Source organism: Peromyscus maniculatus, chromosome 2, assembly GCF_049852395.1.
Source record: "Peromyscus maniculatus bairdii isolate BWxNUB_F1_BW_parent chromosome 2, HU_Pman_BW_mat_3.1, whole genome shotgun sequence".
Lineage (NCBI taxonomy): Eukaryota > Metazoa > Chordata > Mammalia > Rodentia > Cricetidae > Peromyscus > Peromyscus maniculatus.
Window position 1 is genome coordinate 109194912 of NC_134853.1, and position 21148 is coordinate 109216059.

At 41.0% G+C, this 21148-nt stretch overlaps 1 protein-coding gene across 4 annotated transcripts in view; it reads left to right on the plus strand.

Annotated features, from left to right (window-relative positions):
• The window catches only part of Focad (focadhesin), a 300913-nt gene that overhangs the window by 241890 nt on the left and 37875 nt on the right, over nucleotides 1-21148 (plus strand). For 3 of the 4 annotated variants that reach the window (XM_006975965.4, XM_015994914.3, XM_042271395.2), the window contains 9 exons: nucleotides 684-800; nucleotides 3081-3319; nucleotides 7489-7578; nucleotides 13844-13991; nucleotides 15977-16096; nucleotides 17526-17648; nucleotides 18119-18196; nucleotides 18810-18881; nucleotides 20368-20470. In XM_006975965.4, the coding sequence (XP_006976027.1) occupies nucleotides 684-800; nucleotides 3081-3319; nucleotides 7489-7578; nucleotides 13844-13991; nucleotides 15977-16096; nucleotides 17526-17648; nucleotides 18119-18196; nucleotides 18810-18881; nucleotides 20368-20470 (1090 nt within the window). Of the gene's footprint in view, nucleotides 1-683; nucleotides 801-3080; nucleotides 3320-7488; nucleotides 7579-13843; nucleotides 13992-15976; nucleotides 16097-17525; nucleotides 17649-18118; nucleotides 18197-18809; nucleotides 18882-20367; nucleotides 20471-21148 lie in introns of those variants that run through there. The other variant, XM_076564485.1, reaches the window with a different exon arrangement.

Sequence of the window (21148 nt, forward strand, 5' to 3'; positions counted from 1 at the left end):
TTTTCAAACTGAGAAGCCATGCAGGGTTAGAGTGGGGCTTTGCTTTTAGTTTTGTTGACCTTGCCTTTGGCCATTTCTCAATACAATGTCCAGATCTCATTATTTGATTAAAGTTGAACATGTGTGACCAATAACAAAAGATCTCCAGATGAATATTTCTGACCCCATGGCCATGGGTGACTTTTATAACCAAGTTTTATCTTTAGTGAATGGAGTTTTTTTTTTTTTTTTTTTAAATAATTTGTTAGTTAGGTGAATGTGACCATGATACATGATGGGCAGCCATAGAGACATCGGTCACAATGTTGCAGGTTAATTGGCTATTTTGTGAACTAAGTCATAAATTTGGGAAGTTTTAAATTTCTTTTCTGCACTTCTTTCTTATCAGTGTTGTTTTCATCATAAGTCACTTGACTGAGGAAAACTGAGTATATTCTGTTGTAGCCTCTGTCTCCCCACTTCTGATCAGTCTTGAATACAATATAATTGTATTCGTATTGGGGAACAGGTCAGGACATATATTTGCCAGCTCTGTTCACTTCATGTAGCCCAAGCAGATGAAGTTTACTTTTTGATGATAGCATTTCATTATTTAACAAAAAGATGGCTGTACTCTATATGTCAAAATAAAGTTTAGTTCTGTTTTTTTTCTGCTGTCATTTTATGTGGTTCCTCATCTACAGGTTCAACCTAATTTCCTTCCAGTGAAAGAGTGGGTTTCCATGGTGCTTAATACCCTCCTGGTCATTGTGGATAGCCATTACCGCCCCAGCGGACAGCTCTTTTCCTGCTTTTATCATGTAAGTGCAAGAAATCGAAATGACCAGAGTCACCAAGGGTTAACTCTCCTGACAGCCATTGTTCACAAGGAAACTATGAAATAGTGTAGTAATTTCCAGCTCTACCTTTAGGCTAGAGGGTGTGTGTGTGTGTGTGTGTGTGTGTGTGTGTGTGTGTGTGTGTGAAGAAAGACTGGTGTGTAGGCCCCATGGTTTGATCATAATGATTTATGTGTGCCCCAGGTACCAGCAGTATGAAAACTCTTGAGTTTTTTCTGATGTATAGTCAGGGTCAAGGGCTATAGCTGTGGGGATAAGTGGTTCTTTGACTATATTTGGTCTTTTCTGTCCTTATTAATAAAGTGGTAAGAATAACAGTGTCCTCTGTAATGACTGAAGCCTTTGTGGCACCCCTTAGCTTTGTGACTATGGACGTGGCAGTTTACCGTTACCATTCTTGTTTTCCTTGTGAAGTAAAAGTAAAATTCTGTTGCTGAGCTTTTCTGCCTTACCCAAGATGGGGAAGGTGAAATTATTTAAGTAAAAGTGTTGTATTTTGAAAACAGTGAAATTCTTTGTAAATACCAAGTAATCCTGTCATTTGAAAAATGTCTGCTACCCTCCTCTCCTGTCTTCACGATGGTATTCTAATGATTGAAGCGATGTGAAATGCACATCTTGCTGTTGTCGAGTGCACCCTTGGGCTTGCGGAATCACTTTACTTCTGCAATGGTGTAGAATTAGTTCAGTTTGGTTCTATCGGTGTCCATTGCTTAGGGAATTACAGAGATCACAAGATAGTCACTGAGTGGCTGAGGGTTGCAGTTGTTTGAAGGAAAATGTAGCACAGATCTTGAAGCGTGGCTAAGATTATGGATTTAGCTCACAGTCCATTGCCTATGGTCATCTCTGTAATACTCTGTTCCCTCATCCACTGCCCTTGGGAGGACTGGTATGTATTGATCTGGGCCTTTGGGTCCAATGCTAGATTTAAAAATAACTTGCTAGGTAATGTAGAATTAAGTTGGAAGTCAGGTTTTGTTCCGAGACGTCATTTCTTAGCGCCGCTTTGCTTGACTTGTGTTGAAGCCTATACAACAGCTGTGCCAGGCACTCAACAGGACAAGATCTTCTGTCAGATTGCTAGTCATTCTGCTTAGTTCTTATAAACCTATTAGACAGCCTCTCTATTTAGTGAGTTCAGAGTTACCGCTTTACCTTTTTTAATTCTTCGTACATTATTATTCATTTTTAAGACCCATTTCAAAAGTCACTTCCTTTATTTCCTGTGTCCTAGTAGCTGAGTCCTTTTGAGTAACTTGGTCATTTGAAAACATTATATTAGCTTCCAGTATAACATTCTACATGCTTGATTTTCATCCTTGAAGTACTAGAGCTTGGTGAGCAAATAGACATAGAATTGAACACAGTGTAGCATGCTTTGACTGCCAGGGACAATGCCGCCTTTATGGCACGTCTGAAAGTTTAAAACAGACAATAGTGAGGGGTGATAGAGGCTTTCCTCTCTACTTGAGACACATTTATAAACGTATAGCCTGTGTGGTGGAGTGCTCTAACGTGGGACTCTTGCAGATACTGTTCATGTTCAGCTGCCCTGCCATTTTATTAGGACTGTTACTCATTTTTCTTCCCATAACTGCATGTCAGAAGGCACATGTAGAGCCCTCCCACTTCCCTTTCAATACCTTGTTATTGCTTTTAACCAGAAGCTTTTAGAATTTCAACTTCCCTCTTAATTAAAAGGAATTAACCCCCTGTAGGAAATAATCCATCTATGGGGTTGTATTCCCACCAAAAATTATGGGGGATGTGCCAATAGATCCTCGTGCTAAAATTCCACCTGTCCCTCTGTAGTAAACTCACACTCTTGTCTACCTCCCTTTCTTTCTGTTCTGGGCAAGTCCTAGCTTCCTGGACAATTGTAATGTGGCATGTCTACGTTCAGACAGCCTTACTTCTGGCTTTCCTATTGTATGCATGCAGGCTTTTAAAAACGTTTAAACTGTTTGAGTTTATATAGTGAGAGGGTTCACAACCTCTAAATGTAGACACTTAGAATTCTGCCTTTGAAATTTAAAAAGACATTACTGATTTCACTCGGCAGTAGATTGGCTCATTGGCTGAAATCGGAGTCTGTAGCCAACACATTTAGATTCTTTTTTTGTTGTCGTTGTTGTCTGTAGGGCAGGTGTAGGAGAAGCTTGCATTGCTCTGGTGTTCATGTGATCGGTGTTTTAAACAAGAGGCTAACCCCTGTTTTCTTTCTTCGGCATGTCCTAGAAGTCCTATTCCGGTGAGAACACGGCAAGCGCTATTGCGCGCTCGGCTGCCGCCACGGCTTTGTCTCTCCTTGTGCCGGTTTTCATTATCTCTTGCAAAGAGAAGGTTGAGGAAATCCTGAGCATGCTGACTGCCAGGTTACCTGGGAAACCAAGTGCTGATGAATCTCAAGCCGTGCAAATCCACATGGGCCTTGCTTTGGGGATGTTTCTCTCTCGCTTGTGTGAAGAGAAACTCAGGTACAGTCGACTGAATTATTGCTATGTTTCCTCTTTGTGATTTAGGTGATGGGGTGTATGCATGCGGGGGCCTAAACATTGCACCTGAGCAGAATGTGCTTGCTAAACTTTCTGAGATGGTTGAGTTGATTGTTTATCCTCTTACATGGGTGAATTTTGATGCCTAAAATACCATTGTATGGATATTAATGTGTTTTAAGGGTTATTATTCAAGTGAATGGTTACTTGAAAACACCTAAGGCTAAGATAGAAGCCATAAGTACATCTTTATAGTTAACAGGCACGAACAAAAAAGCCTTAGAGTGCTGTAGGTAAAGGAACCCTTCTCCCCTACCCCTTTCATTGAAGAAACAACTGGGGAGCCCCATGTAGCAGAGGGGTGTTGGGAATCACTCAATCACCTGAGAACTGCATGTACTTAGCTTGAAAATGCTGCCTTTGTCCTGTGCCCTGGCTACATTTAATAATCTTTAAAGAGTCCTAATCTGTGCATATTATACTGGGTGCTTTATTCAGTCTGATTGCTCATTTTTAGGCTGCTAGCATTATCAGTGAATAGAGCAAATGGGATATGAAAGACCCAGGTGGAAAATTCCACTAAACGGGCAAGTTTTCCTACACATCAATTAATCTATTTTAGTTTTGTTTTTACTTGTTTTTTTTCCCCTGTATTTTACATTAAACCTTAGAATTTTTATGCATCCAGGTTGATTGTAGTGTAGTTTAACATGAATATTTGGTTACCATGAATATTTAATGGAAGTGACTTAGACTTCAGCCCCATCTTCCTGTACTGGAAGTAGGATATAGGGAGAAACATCTAGCTATGATGTTAGATGTCCTTATACTTCCTGGTTGGTAACAATTAGTGGCCCAAAAGCAAACACTGGTGTTGGTGTGGATGAACTAGACAGCATTACACAGTGTCTATAGTGTTTGAAACTAGAGGTTTAGTTTGTGTTTGTCATTTACGTATCTTGAACAAATGCTATTGTGATTTTTTTGGGGGGGGGGTGGATTACTATTGCTCTTGGGAATGGATATTTCAAGGGGGCATCTTTCGCTTCTGGAAACATCTGACAGATGAATGGAGTGACTGTCATAATATCTGCAAATGAAAATGAAACATGCCCAGAATACTCATAGAGGCCCAGCTCTAGATATGAACAAAGAACCTGCCCTTTGCGTGGGAATCAACTTTCCATTCCTTGTGTGTCTGATGGGACAGGAAGTGTTTTGTAAGGCTTAAGACTTCAAAGTGCCTTTCCCCTTTGCTGCACTACAAACTGCTCTCCTCACTGTTGGTGTTCGGGACCTTTCTCAGTATGTTTTCAAGCAGCATGGTTTTACATCTAAAGCTGAGTCCCGGCCATTCAGTTCTAGGTAACCCACTTCACCCCATTCTGGCTGTGGCTCATTTCTTCATTAACTTGAGATGAGGTGCTGCACTGGCTTTCCTACCGTCAGGTTTGCATGGGGGTGAATTGAATCACACTGCCTGGAAAACCCCACGGTGACCCACACATGCACTCGTATCCCTCGTTCTCAGGTTGCCTTCCTCTGTCTCTCTTGAATTTGTACCTGCAGAGAATCCTGGGAAAGGACACCAGGAAGCTCATCCATGGCTGAGTCACTCGGAATGCTAGTAGATTGTTTGATTGTTTTGTTTTTTAAGATAGGGTCTCTCTATACAGCCTTGCCTGTCCTGGAACTTGGTATGTAGACCAGGCTGGCCTCATAATCAGAGATCTGCCTGCCCCTACTTCCTGAGTGGTGGGACTAAAGATGTATGCCACCATGCCTGGCACTGAGTACCTGGAGATTTTAACTTTGTCAAATAGCATCCTTTTCCTGGGACCCTGTGTCTTGATAGTGTAGTCACCAACATGTAATTATCCCTGTTTCCTACTTGCTCATTTCTTTTAGAGCAGGAAATCAGCAATAGTTACCTTTTTCTACCTAGGTATTTTACTCAGTAATTACAATGTTACCTTTTCTGATTACCACCTCCCCCCCCCCAAAAAAAAAACACCAAGGTTAGGGGCGGGAGAGATAGCTCAGTGGTTATGAGTGCTTACTGCTTTTCTAAAGGATCTAAGTTTGGTATCCAGTACCTTGTTGGTGGCTCACAACTACTGAAACTCTAGCTCCAGGGGCTCTCGTTTGTAAGGGATCCTGTACTCTTGTGCACGTGGTGCCCTGTACAGGCACCATACACAGACACAAATTAAAAATAAAATGCATCTCAGAAATACAATTTAAGATAGGGACTGGAGAGATAACTCAGTGCTTAAGAGCACTGGCTACTTTCCCAGAGGGCTGGAGTTTGATTGCCAACATGGACATGGCAGCTCACAAACATTTCTAAGTTCATTCCCAGGGTATCTGATGCCCTTTTCTGGCTTCCTTGGGCACCAGGCATACACATGGTACACAGACAAATATGCAGGCAAAATATTCACAAATAAAATAAAATTAAAATAATTTAAAATAAAGCTAAGTATCATGAGAGCTACTGGCTTGAAATGGGTAGTAATATCAAGTACCCATAGGAGAACAGACATCAACACTCCATTGTTCTCAGAGTAGATTCTCCCTCCTGGAAGAGAGAGACTCATCACAGTCAATCTGGCTTATGATTCTCCTGATTTTGAATCCCAAACTAGGATTTATTCAGGAAGGTACATTACACCAAGCTTCTTGCCTCCATCATAACCTCTAAAGCAGTGGTTCTCAACCTTCCTAATGCTGTGACTCTTTAATACAGTTCCTCATGGTGTGGTGACCCCCTACTATGAAATTATTTTGTGCTACTTCATAACTGTAAGTTTGCTACTGTTATGAATCATAATATAAATATCTGATGTGCAGGATATCAGGTGTGTGACCCCAAAGGGGTTGTGATCCACAGATTGAGAACTGCTGCTGTAGAGGTTATACGTATAATCTCAGTAGTATATATTGAAAATATTTAATTATACTTTATTCCTAAGAATAACTCTGAAGGAATTTATTCATTTAATGCCTCCCACCCTGTGTGTGTGTGTGTGTGTGTGTGTGTGTGTGTCTGTGTCTGTCTGTTTGTGTCTGTCTGTCTGCCTGCCTGCCTATGCGTCTCTCATGCCACAGTATAATCCATGTTTGCAAGCATCGCTGTAGTCTTGGTTTGAAAGCTGTTATTTAAAGTGCTCTCTGGCTGCTTGGTATTCCTGGGTTGTGTTCCATCCAGCATGATCTGAAGACTGAGAGAAGGAGCTGAGCTCTAGGGACCCTGAGTAATAAAATGGGAGTGAGGAAGCCCACAGCTTTGCCTGAGGAAAGAGCCAGAGAGTGCCTGTCTAAGTTTTCTTTTACTATCCAGTCTTAGTTCTCACCAAGACAATGATAAAAACCAATTGTTATACAGAAGCAGAAAAATGTAGGGCTAGGGAATTTCCCTCTTAAAAACTGTGTAATTAAAGGAATAAGGCTAACTGGCAACCCATACAACTGAGACATGAAATCACAAGCTGTGTCCCTCCTAAGAGAGATTCGGGGTGATTGATAACTGTATTCATAGTTTTATTAAATTTTCTACAAAAGCATCACTTTTACAGTCTTAGAAATATTTGAAATTTTGCTCCTCAGTGATTTAAAATTTAAATACAAAGAGAAAAATTAAAATAAGTTTATTGTTTGTAATTGGTTACACTCTTCAAAAACCTAATTACTGAATAATTTTTCTTAGTTCCCCTGTCTACAAAATGAGCATATGTGAGTCACCAATATTATTACTACCTTATTATATATAAAGAGATGCTGATGTTTCCAGTAGATATTGACAGAATAAGATTTCCTTTGTAACATTTTGGCTTTTTTATTAACGTGTATTTATTTGTGTATGTGTGGGGGACATGCATGCTTTGTGCACATCAGAGGACAACTTGTGGGGATCATTTGGCTCCTTCCATACTGTTGGTGCCGGGGACCGTCAGATCTGCAGGCTCTGCTAAGCCATCTCTCTGGACTAAAATGCATTCTGTTTATTTTGTGGTACTGGAGATCAAATCCAGAGTCTTGTGTGTACTAGGCAAGCACTCTACCACTGAGCCTCATACTCCCAGATATGACATGTCCTTTGAACAGTTGCGTGATTAGTAATAATCCATTATCCCTGTCTCCTTATCCAGTGACATGTCTGGTCAGCAGATGAACCTTCTTCTGATGAAATCCCTGGATGCCCTGGAGAACTGCTGTTTTGACCCCAGTCTTGAATACAAGTATGTTGATTCCTTTCATAACCAATGCTGAGAGATGGTTTGCTTCTTGCAGCAGGCCTTGAATGCTGTGGTGAAGCAAGTGTTTGCAGGATCTGATCTTGAACTCCTTTGCAGAGAGTATAGAGTAACAGTTGGAAAGAACCTTGTACTGAAAACTTCTTTGTTCTAAAACCATGTCATCGGTGGATGTTGTACTTACATGCAGAACAGTGAGTGCCATTTTGCAGCTTAATCCTCCTGTTACCAAACTTCAGTTTTGTTTTGTACTTGTACACGAGGCATGGATCTGGTGACCAGGATACCTCACTTAACCTTTTTTTCAAGATTAGCTGAGATTATTTGAATATGAGTGGGAAAAGAGAGCTTCTGGTGGTTTGAATTTCCCTGTAAAACTGTGGGCTGAGGAATCAAATGCAAAGGGTCCCCAGTATGTCTAACAGGAATGGATTTTCCTCCAGCCCCCATTTGGACCTCATGTATTTTTAAAAGTATTATTTTTGAAAACTAAATATCTTAAATTTTATGGTTTCATTCTAATATTGAAAGATAACAAACATGAAAGTAATCATAAGAGAATCAGAATGTAAAAACTGTTGAATTTACTGTTATACATCTAATCTGTAATCTAATTTCCATGACTTGTATGGGTGAATAATATGATTTGATTAGGCTTTGTGGAATGTTGTCAGCAACAGCTTGTACCTTTTTCAATTTCTGTTTTAGAATCTTGGATTTGAATCCTCTGGGGTCCACTGTTTCTAGAAAACACAATAGATTAGCACTAATGGTTTATCCTTTTCTGTTGTGCATCTATACTGTCTAGCTTGTTAGGCTCAGAGTAACAAAAAATAGCGAAGTAGCCATATAAAGGGAAGCTCCTGGAGGATTATTATAACAAGTAAAGGTAGTCTCTGTAGTAGGTGGAGGCAATGAGATTTTGTCTATAGGTAGGGTAAAACTAAATAGAAACCTGACAGTTCATCAAGAGATCCTTCAGGAGCTTGTGACATCATTAGTGTGTGGTGTGACTACAGGAAGGGGGTTTGATGGCACCTTTGGAGTCTTCTGAGTATAGAAAATGATTTCTGAGAAGGATGCGAATGTGGTTATTATTTGGATCAAATGACAGATTGAGATTTTGAGTCTAATATATGCATTGCTGTTTTTGTCTTAATAACCAACCCCCGACCTTTCCTTTCTTCCTTTACCCATTCTCCCAAGGTACTTACCGTAGCCATGGATCAGGATATTAGAATGTTGAGGAAAAGCTTACAGTTCAGCACTGCAAGGTCTTAACCAACTGCAGCAGTGGAGAACAGCTCACATACTACTCCAGGCAGACTGGGGCTGACCAAATCTCTGGAACAGGTGTTTATGTGCTTAAAGGGTCATGTCTAAGTATATTTAACCTCCAGTTTTATTTTTATGACAGATAAGATTCTCATTTCCTTTTTCTTATCTTCATAGTGAAGGGCAGTATTGAGAGTGAGTCTGGACAGGAGACCAGTCCATCAGAGGAGCGTAGAACAGGACCATGTGGAACACCTTCTCATGGGGTAGAAAGGTGCTTGCCCATCAGAGCCCAGTCAAAGGTCCAGGCATCCACACAGCCTGCCCCTCTCCTACCCAAACTTCAGTATTCCTACCGTTCGTGGAGCTCAGTATTTACTCATTCTGGGGCTTCCTGGGTGTCAGTCCAGGACGGAGTTCTTTTCTTGTCTCAGATTTCTCTGGAACTTGTTGAGCAGCTGCATTTTCATATCTGTACCCCGGGTACTAATCCTAATCACAACCGAGAGAGATCCAGGCAGGACTCCTCATCAGTTTGCTGTCTAAAGAAACCAAGTCTCTGAGCTGATGCTTTTTCAAAGTCACATGCTTTATAGGTGGAAGAATTAAGAAATGGGCCTAGGGCCTCTGAATTAAAAACTATTTTTCTTTGTCTTGTGTAATACAGTGCAGAGAACACAGTTCCGTGGGAAGAAAACAGTTTGATACCTGGCACTATGGAATTATTATTATTATTATTATTATTATTATTATTATTATTATTATCATCGTCATCGACATGCAGATATTGCCCACTATTACTTGGCCCAGGCCTTAATGCCTGGCGTATAGCATAAAGTATTCCTCTGTCTAAAGAAATTGCCAGGGTTTAGGGCAAACCCCCCTCCACAGTGAGACAGTGAAAGCATTACTGAGGTGGTTAGTAGATGATCCAGGGTGTGCTCCCTCAAGTGACAGAATTCTGCCAGAACAAATTCACCATGCTTCCTTGATTCAATGAATGAACTGCTGAGTGGAACACCTGGGCTGGCATGGCTAGTCTTATCGCTAACATTTTGCTGCCACCTAGTGGTCATCTTTTTGCCATTGCAGTCCTGACAGCCCTAATTGTGGTCATGCTATCCATCAATGACCTGCCCTTTGATTAATTACTATTGAGCTGTTACAAATACAATAACATTTAAATTGTGCTTTGTAAAGGGCAAAGCGCTATACAAATGTTAACTGTTATTAGAACTAATTATTATGTGGCTTGTACCTAATCTGTGTATTGCTAACAATAAGCTAGGCAATTCAAGATTCATTTTTGGTTAGCTTAGAAAAGTATTATTGTTCTATCTCAGTTGATATGACAATACGAGTATTAGAACTGGGTATTCTTTTATGGTGATTTTTTTATTGGTTTTGGTTTTTTGAGATAGGGTTTTCTATGTAGCTCTGGCTGTCCTGGAACTCACTCTGTAGACCAGGCTGGCATTGAACTCGCAGAGGTCCACCTGCCTCTGCCTCCCTGAGTGGTGGGATTAAAGGTGTGCACTACCACTACCCAGCGATAGTGATCTTTTAATATACTGTGATATGATATTCAAACAACTGTGCAGTGTGTGTGTGTATGTGTGCGCACGCTCTCGTGTGCATATGCACGCATATGAACATGCATGCACCTAGTCCATGAATGCATAGGAGAGCACTAGGTGTCTTCATTATCGATCTTCATCGTGTGTTTTAGGACAGAGCCTCTCACTGCAGTTAAAGCCTATTATTTTGGCTGGAATGGCTTGTCAACAAGTTCCTAGGATCTGACTGTCTTTGTCTCCTCCTGCTGAAGTTACAAGCTCACGTGATCATGCCCAGCTTTCACATGAGTGCTGGGATTGGACCCTCTGGCTTCCACAGCAATCGCTCTTACCCACTGGGCCATCTCTCCAGCCCAGAGAGCCTTGGAGTTAAAATTCTCTTTAAAGTTTTTAGAGTTCCTGTAGAATATTTATGCTAGTGGTTCCAAAAGCACAACTGAATGTCTAATGATACCATTTGTTTTTATTTCAGCTGTTGGAGGCACCAACCCTTAACTCCTTTTTGTTTTCAGTGTGCAGAATACATAAAAGCTGCCTCTGCCCAAGTCATCTGTGGTTTACAGCTGGCAGACATATCCAGATTCTAGCATGAGTTAAGTAGGTGGAGATAGGGAACTAATCATTTTGAGTCGTTTTTAAGACTTAGGACGTTAAGGTGTAGAAGATTTGAAATGAAAGGAATAAAGCTTTGGGAATATTTTCTAGGTACATGCTAAAAATTGGGGGGTAAACATGGAAACCTTTTAAAAGGTCAATGGGTTATTTAAATCATAAGAGAAAGGCTAAAACTCAAGATATAGGCTGAGGGTATCTAACTTATTAAGATACCCTTATTATGAATATTGAGCATATGTATATCGACATGTACACACAGGGTTAGATTATATATTCATATGATATGACAGGCAGTTAACATTGCAGTCCTGAAAAGACTTGTAACAGTGCCTTAGAACTCGGGCCTGGGAATTCACATGTCCCTTGAGGTGCTGTAGGAGAACTTCAGCCCAGAACACCTTGATAAGCAGACTCTACAAAATTGCTTGTTCATTGAAAACAATAAACCCCAATTTTTATTTGAGCTTTGAGAGAAATAATCTGTCCATACAAATACAATATCCGTCTTTCTTCACCTAGTTTGGCAAGAAACAGAAATTGAGTTTTCCTGATTGAATCTTATATAATACGTTCCGTTTGCTTCCAGCTGAACAGAGGCATCAGGAACTGTGCACGTGTGCATGTGTGTTCCCTTTTTTTCTGTAGGTATTCTGTACACCCAACACTCATAAATCTCGGTTGGCTGGTTCTTTAGCATCCAGCAAGTTCTGGATTCGTGCTGCCATGCATCTGTGAAGACCGTGGGCTGAAGATACTGTATTGAGGGAAAATAAAAAAGATATCCACCATCATAAAACTTTGAAATTAGAGAATAAATAATCCCCCAAATAGTCTTTCTTCATAATTTTTAACTAAAATTATTGGATATAACCTAATATAAGGGCTATGGGAGAGTTTTTAAGAGATTCCCTGCTGGTCTTGGGATGGGGTCCCAAGGAAGAACCATTTGAAATCTGAAGGATAAGTAGCAATGACTACTAATAATTAATAATAATAAGTTGTCAAAGGGAGAGCCATAGTCAAATTTGTCAAAATATGAATCAAATTGTTTCTAGTTATACCTTTGTCTAAATCTTTCTCAGTTTTACGTGTGTCAGTATGGGAAGATAGCTAAAAGCCTTCCCCTTACATTCCTAGTTAAAACAAAGGCTTGAAATCCATCCTAATCAAGAGTAACCTTTCTCAGGAGATGTGACTGGCCTGAAAGCGTCCAGTCCTGGGGTGCCGGGCTGCTGGGTGCTGGTTCTGGCTGCTGGGGAGCACATTAGCCGTTGCACTTGTTAGGCCGCCGTGCTCTGGACAGCAGCTGTCTGAAGGATGTGGGCTGAGTTCGCGTCTCCACCCAGGACTCCCTGTGCTGCTCCTTACGCAACAGAAACCAGAAAAGCACTTCGTTGTCTTCTGGCCATCATGCAGGGCCTGAGAAGGCCTTGGGCACAGCAGATGGAACCCAGGGCTGGGGACTGAAGTCCCCTCTTTCTGGTTGCGCTCTTCTGAAAGCCTCCCTCCTGTGTGATCTTGAGCACATCTCTAAGCCCATCTCTTCCTCCGGGTATCTGCTCTCAGGTGTGGACACTGTTCACACAGAGTTATGTGGGGTGTCTTACTTGAGTGTTCATAGGAAGGTTTCTTGATGCCAGCCAAGGACATAGACGTCATGTAAGAGAAAAATTGCTTTCCATATGGATATGGGAGAAAAGCCCTGGCTGGAATGCCTGCTTCAGCTGTGTATATCATGACGAGAGGGGTGTCCAATCAGCACCAGCATGTTTTCTGAAATACTCAGCATTACCTCCAGTTAAAAAGCAACAGAAATGAGAAACACTTTACAAAGGAAAATATGGCCACAGATGCACTGTGGTATGCTAACTTGAAGTTTCTTGATAACAGTTCTTTAAATGGTGTGTGACCTTTCAGCGGATTGGGACACAAAGCCCCAGATTCCAATTGAATTGTCACAAGGGGTAACTTTTGACAAGCCTGTCATTTGTCCATTTTCCCTTCTGACCCAGTGGTACTCTGGGAGATCAGAGGGGAAAGAAGGATTAAAGTCATTGTGCACTGATGAATACACAGTTTCTTTAAGAAAGAGATTCCAGTTGTTGGAGTTGACTGGGAAACACAAGCCCTCAGCACCACTGCGCCTTGCCCTGCTCCCATCCAGAACCACAGCTCCTCAGTGCCCACCTTGGAATTTAGCTCATCTCTGCTTGTGCAGATAAACCATAGTGTAAGAGCAGAAGCCAGAGGGAAGGATCGTGGCATTTCTGTGAGGGCCGAAATAGAGCTGTTTCTCACCAGTTTAAGTCAAGCTCGGTGTTTTCTGTTTCTGTCCAGTGGGATAGCTGATGTTTGGTTGGTGGTGCTGATGGTGCTAGGGTGTGTGTAGAGGGAGGATCTCTCTGTCTCTGTCTCTGTTTCTGTCTCTCTGTCTCTATTTCTCTCTGTCTCTGTGTGTGTGTGTGTGTGTGTGTGTGTGTGTGTGTGTGTGTGTGTGTGTGTCTTCTTTTTAAGCCTCTGCTGGGGATTGAAACTAGAGCCATAGGCCTGTAAGTCAGGTGCATTACTGATGAGCTACAGCCCCAACCCTGCTGCACATTTGTTTTGCTATAAACTCTTCATTTTGAGAAAAGAGGTCAGGGGTACGTGTCCGAAGTCACAGTGCACTTTGAAGCAGGCAGAAGTGGAACCTCACTTCAGCTTCAGAACACCAGGAGCTCCTGTGTGAGTGTGGAGCAGCCATGTTGTGTGTGATTCTGACACTGTCTCTTTTGGCATCCAAGCACCGGCTGTGTGTTGGGAGTTGGACTTGCCCTGTCCCTCATGAGCCACAGCAGCCACACGGAGTCACGAGTTCATGTGGCAGCGTCTCTGCGGAAGCTGTCTGCCTACCTAGATGACAGTGGGAGCCAGAGCAGGACATTCCAGGAGGTAGGACGTGGGTCCATTTGGCCTTGCTCTGCTGTCTTCTGCTCTCTTCGCCTCAAGGTTTTGTAGCCCTCTAACTGAAACTTTCGGTTACAGCTGCAAATAAGGAGAAAACCTGAGTGGCGAGCCACCTAAGTTATGTCATGAGGCCTCCACGTTGCACTTAGACTTAAATGTGGAGTAGGAGATAAGAACTGTTAGAGAATACAGAAGCCCCAGGCAGCATCCCTATCAGCACTTCCCGAGAACTGCAGCTTCTGGAGGTTAAATCGAGGGTTTTCAGAATTGTCCTCAAGTGAAATGTGACTTTTCAAAACAAGCCAGAAACAAGCTTAAGAAACCACAAATAAGTGCCCACTAGTATGAAAAATTATTGAGGAAATTCCCTTTACCATATTTGGTAAGAACTTTTTTCCCATTCTGATATGACAGAAGAGTATGCAAAGAGTTGGTATGACACCATGGACATGTGTGACCCATGTTTAGCTGGGGTGCTTTAGGCATGTGTCATGTCTTCTCTGTTGTACCCAGGTAAAGCTGAACTGCCTACTCCCGCCTTGGGGAGGGGCAGGGGTGACCTCCTGGCCGGGCCACATTCTCCCTCTCATTAGAGCAGATTCTCTTTTCTCCCAGCCTGCCCACAGCTATTGATGGGTACAGAATGCCTGTTGTGTTTCCTCGCTCAGCTCCTGTGCTTTCAGCAGTGGGCCTTGTTGTTGGGGAATTTCTTTGTAGCACAGAGGACTGAAGTTTTGTTCTAGGTATGCCCTGCATTTCTATTTTTAAAGTAGCATGAATTACGAATATGTGTGTATGTGTATTATTACAAATATTGTGTGTGTGTGTGTGTGTGTGTGTGTATGTGTGTGTGTGTGTGTGAAAGAAGAAAGAACCATTTGATTAACCAAGAAGACAAGGTTATTATAACAGATGCTTTTGTCTGCAGTGATGTTTGGATTCATAAGTCCTTCAGAAAGTATTTTTGCCCCTCCTCAGATGTTTTCTAACTGGCTTCTTACTTGGAAGGCGCATTTATTTATTTATATATTTATTTATTTATTTATTTATTTATTTATTTATTTATTTATTCATTCATTCATTCATTCATTCATTCATTCATTTTTCGAGACAGGGTTTTTCTGTGTAGCTTTGGAGCTTGTCCTGGAACTCACTCTGTAGACCAGGCTGGCTTCGAACTCACAGAGATCCGCCTGCCTCTGCCTCCCAAGTGCTGGGATTAAAGGCGCTGCTGCTTGTAATTTTATACATCAGCCAGCACTGGGAGTTGAACTTTCTTCCTAATCTGAATAGCATTAGAAGAAAGGGTTTTATGGTCAACATGGAAGGTAGCGGGAAGAGGTTTGCAGAAACTGACTTCCTCGAACTTACTGACCCTGCAGATGTAAGTTTAGAAGACTCCCAAGTATTATCTCTGCTCCCATTATCAGATTTTATTTACTTATTTGTTCCTGTACTCATTCATTTCCTGACTACGTTTTCACACTTGTGCAATGACAACTGTAAAAAACAAAACCCTCAGTGGCACACAGCTTAGCCAGCTCCCAGGCCTACACTCCTGTTCAGCGTGCTCTCAGCCCCTCCGAGGGAACGGAAACAGCTGTGTTCACATCTTTACCATGATGTCCTGTGAGTCTGGCACTTTTTAGCTGGTAAAGATCTACTTCCTGATGTTGTTGACCTTGCTGTGTGGGGGCATCGGGCTGTGAGGCAACTGTGGTTTAGAGGCTGGAGACCCACATTTGAATCTGGGTTTTGTCTCGTAACTATTTGCATTTGAGCCTCCAAATCCTGTTTAAGATGATCCCCATCTTGATCCTAAACCAGACAGCGAACTGGTACCCAATCTGGGGTATCTGTATCTAAATTCAGTCCTTCTGGGGAATTGGACAGATGAGCTATAGCACCTAAGCCAAGGTCTTTGATTTTGCCTGTGAGCAAACATTTTTTCGGCTGTGTTTTCTTCTTAGGTCCTGGCCTACACACTTAGCTGTGTGTGTACATCAGCGTTCAGTGCTGGCATTATCGAGGCTGTGGAGGCTGAAGACATTATGAACAAGCTTCAGCTGTTGGTAGAGAACAACCAGCAGGTTGGAACATGTGCCCTGATGATTTTTCTCCTTGAGTTTCATGTTGCTGTTGCATGCTGTCTTCTAATTACTCAGACTGGGGTGGATTCTGTTGTATCTAGAACTGGGGAAAGTCTGGAAACTCTTTGCTGTCACCATCGTAGCCAGCAGCCACCGGCCACCAGATGCCTTTCTCATCTTTTATCTCCCAGCTTCTGTGGACATTTGTCTGAGAATGTAAAGATTGGGTTTAGATGTTGAGACAGGGTCTAGCTCTGGCTGAACTAGAACTCAGTATGTAGATCAGGCTGGCCTCAAACTCATAGAGATATACTTGCCTTTGCCTTCCCAGTGCTGGAATTGAAGATTCAATGTGCCCAGCTTCATAATGTTTTAATTTCTCTTTCTCAAATCATTACTCTATATTCATAAAATCTTAAAACATGGCTAGAATGAAATGCAGGAAAAGCAAGGGACTGTGTTGAGGGGAAAGGAATTTAAATGTGTAGCAGATAGAGAAGATAACGACAAAAACTCATCAAGTTATGAATGCTTATAGAACTCTGATTAAGTCAAACTTCCAGACAGATAATCTTCATTCATAACTGAGTACATACAGGGAAGCTCAAATACTTAAACATTATGCTTAAAATGCTTGCTCTTAAATACTATCCAGTCTTTAAAAAGGAAGTTCTGACATGTGCTGTGACCTGGATGAATCTTAAGTATATAATGCTTAGAGAGATGAGCTAATCACAAGAAACTGCTGCCCAGTTCTGCTTGTGTGAGATAGTTAGAGTGTCTCCTTAGAGTAAGATCACAGAGACAGGAAGTAGATTGGCAGTTGCCCCTAGTGTAGGGTGTGGGAAGGTTTACTAGCAGAGATTTTATTTTTCAAGATGAAAATAGTTTTGAAGATTGTCATACAACTGTGGATGTACTTGATGCCAGTAAACTGCTATCCATGTTTAAGACAATGAGAAAGAATTCTAATTGCACATGCATAGACTCCACCAGCCTGACTTTTTTGGAAAAATTTCTCCATGTTTTAGTCCTGGCCTTTGTAACATCGTTACTGTTTTGTGATTCAGTGATTACGTGTTCAGAATATGCTTTGCAATAACAAACTCAGAAGTGTTCATACACTGCATTTGCCATGGAATGTTTTCTTGCTTAGGAGGTGGATTTTGACCATGGGTGGTGAACCTCAGGCTTTTCACCCATACTTTAGATTGATTGAGCTATCAATTGATGGTACAAAATTATTCTCCTTAGATAAACTACCCACAGCAGCAAAATTCCTTACAGTAAGACTCTGTTGTAAAAGTCCACATCAAACTTAGGGATAGGAACCCTTGTAATGCTTGTTTTGCTTTGTGTATGATAAATGTTCTATATGAGTCCTTATTTATAGCTTTTCCCCCCTCACTCCTATTTTTATTTGTACCAGACTTCAGGCTTTGCACTGGCATTAGGGAATCTGGTTCATGGTTTGTCTGTGTGTGGACATGGAAAAGCTGAAGACCTGGGTAACAGACTCCTCCCCAACTGGATTAGAGTTGTTCTGACAGAGGTAAAAAGTCATCACCTGTATGCTATTATATATTTATATAAAGGAAAAAGAACTGATTTATTGGATTCTTTATAGGAACTGCTAAGATATAGTTTAACAATAAATGAACAAGTAATTTCAAGTGAAAGAGACATGTATGCCTTTAATCTCTTATAAATAGTGCAATCTGTCAACCATTACAGGTTGTCTTATTTTTTAAAAGCTGACTACCTGATAGTGCTTTAACTTTTAAAACAATGTTAGGGTTTTCTGGGCAAATAGAAACAATAAGAAGCCACCTGTGATTTAACAGCCTTAATGTGTTCCTTTATTTTAGTCTGTTGTTATTTGGGGGTCAAGTATCAGTTTTGTGTTGATCCTATGGATGTGTTATAATTTCAGCCATTGGCCTCGCTGTGCAACAGTAACGTGTGTAGGTTTCAAAGCCAAGGAGTATTTTGCTGTTGACTGTTCTGATTCTTGGTTTGCAGGGTGCCTCCACCATGCTCTGTCTGGCAGCCCTTCACGGTCTGGTGGCATTAGTAGGATCGGATGTGGATGCTATGCAGGTAAAGCCAGGAACTCTGAGGGGAAGGAACTGAATGAGTACACAGCCATAGCAATATTAGAGTGGCATTAGCTTCCTAGCCTAGGGCAAGAGGAATATGTAGTCATGGTAATAGTACTCTGGGCTTTCAGTGCCTTGCTCTGAAAAAGGACTCTTGGCTGAGAATTCTTTCTGTAGAGATTTGTTCCTTGTTTGGTTTAATTTATAGGAATCAAACCTCTTTAGGTGGGGACTGTCCATAGACTTTCCTGCCTGAGAAAGTGACTGAACATAAGAAATTCAAAATTCATTCATCATGAATTACAGTTCACATCTCTAATGTTCAAGTTTAAATCTTTGCAAGTGTTTTGTTCTGAAACATTATCCCAGTGGACATAAGTGTGTGAGAGTTTATCACAGTTCTGAATTGTATACCTTTGTTCATATAGTAAAACTTTTGAGGGACCGCTATGTGCCACCATGAAAACATGCTAAGAAATCAAGGGTAAATGAATCCTGGGCCATGCCTTTGAGGAGCTTACCACTTATGTGCTTGAAATATACTGAGAGCTGATAAATGATCCCATTCCGAGATGACTGCTCATGCCCTGGGTCATTTCTGCTCACTCTTTCAGCTAAAGTCAGAAGCCATCCAGAACGCCCATTTTCAAGCAAGACTTAATGAAGTCATTAGAACCTTAACTGAGGTAAGCAGAGGAATTTTCAGTCCCTGCATGGGACGCACATCTTCCCCTTTGTTATCTTTCATACTGCTTGTCATGGTGTGTCTTACCTGGCAAATGTGAAAATCTAACATTCATGTTGAGTTCATGGGGTGTTTTGAAGTAGTGTATGGGCCTGTGTTCATTGACAAATATGCCCTGCTCCTGGAAAAAAAAAGAATACTGGCTTTTTTGGGTTAACTTGTTATTGATTCACCTTAAAAATTAAACCTGACCTTGCAAGGGTTATCTGGCTTTTGGGCCAAGGACAAATAGTAGGTGGCCAAAGGGCAGGGCAGACCCCAGGGAAGAATGGTCAAATGGCATGGGTTCAGATGAGGTTTTGTGAGGAAATAATCGTCATCATTACTCTTGCTGAGGCATAATCATGTTCATCCGCTTTCAAGGCTTTGTCTGTTAGGATCTTTATTTTTAAAACATTATGTCTGCTGAATAAACTGTGAAAGTACAGGTTGAAAAAAGGTGAAGCAGTGTTACAGCAGGCCTGAGTGCACGGTCCTGCCTCTTCCTAAGCTTCACGTCCAAGCTGGGTTTTTGTGATTGGTATTCTTACTATACCTGGTGCTTTCTAGCTTATTTTTTCCCCACTTAGCATACTTGTTTTCATTCTTATAAAACATGACTAATTATAATACTTAGCACATAAAGATGTTTTAGTAATTCATGGTGGAAAAGCATGAATTTCTGAGCGGAGAAAAAGTATTTTACATATATGAATAAGAATGTGCTCAGAAAAAGAATTCTACTGAAATTTAAGTTGTTAAAACTTGGGAGAATTGGAAACAATTATTTTAAAATGTTCATGAATTATAATAATCATGGTAGAAATTACCTAAAGAATATAATGAGTTAAAATTTCTATCTTTAGAGATACTTTATAATGAAGTAACTTTCCCTTTCTTTCTACTTTTTGAATTCTTTTCTTTTAAGACAGGATCTCATGTGTTCTAGGCAGGCCTCAAACTGTGTAGCTAAGGGTGACTCTTACTTAATTCCTGATGCTCCCAAGTGCTGGGATTACAGGCATGAGCCACCACACTTGGCATATGAGTACTGAAGCTGAACCCCCTGGCCTTTGGCACACTAGGCAAATTCTCTACCAACTATGCTCTAGCCCCAGACCCTTTTTGAGCTTTCTTCTACCAGTTTTTGGGAACAGTCTTGCTCAATGAAGCCTGAGAATATTGCTTGTACTTTCTGCCATAATTGGTTGGTTGATTCATTCATTCATTCATTCATTCATTCATTCATTCATTCATTCATCAAATACTCATCAGCTAAAATGAGAGTCAGGTCTAGTGTAGGAGACTCATGTTAGCATTCTGTTATAGAACTTCTTGTTCTCAACTAAGCCTCTAGCTCCTACAAGGTTAATGAGACTCTATGGTGGCCTTTTATTGAATAGAGCTTGGATTTTGCCCCATCACCAAACTGCTGTTTTCACCAACAGGTCATCAATGTCTCGGGGGTGATTGGTCTTCAATCAAATGCAATATGGCTTCTAGGTCATCTTCATCTATCTACCTTGTCTTCAAATCAAAGCAGAACTTCTGGTAAGATTCGAGTCCTAATATCCTGGAGTTGGAAGAAGGGATGGCTGACTCAGGCCCTGCACTTTGCTAAAGGGTTTGGACATCACAACAATTCTACACGATGGGATGGATGTTATGATCTTTATTTTATATGTGAGCAATGGAGTATAGAGAGCTTCCAGACGTACTCTGGATCACATGACAGAAAGCGGTGCTTTGGATTTAGATTTATTGGCCTCCAAACCCCATATTCATTCACACTTCCTCTCTTGCCTCCCTTAGAGGATAGTGTAGACGTTCAGTCAAGTACCTATATTTTACAAATGAAAAATAATAGGCTTAGAGATATTATATGAGTTACATTAAGAGTTTGTTTAGTGACAAGTCCATAAACAAAGAATCAGGTCCTTGAAGCTTGGAACAGACATCTTATTTTTACTAAAAGTAATGGTGTTATGTTTCATTAAAAATCTCTTTATAGAGAGCTACACAGTGAGACTTTTTCTCAAAAGCAAAAAACAAAAACAAAAAACAAAAAATACAAAAAACCAAACCCTGTCTCTTCATTTATGCCTGGGATTTTTCTGCCCAATGACTTTATAAAGGTAATGAGCAAAACACATTCAAAGATGTGTGCCTCCATAGGGTTTGGAATCCTACCTCTTCAAATAACAAAGTCCTTTCTATTTGTATCTTTTG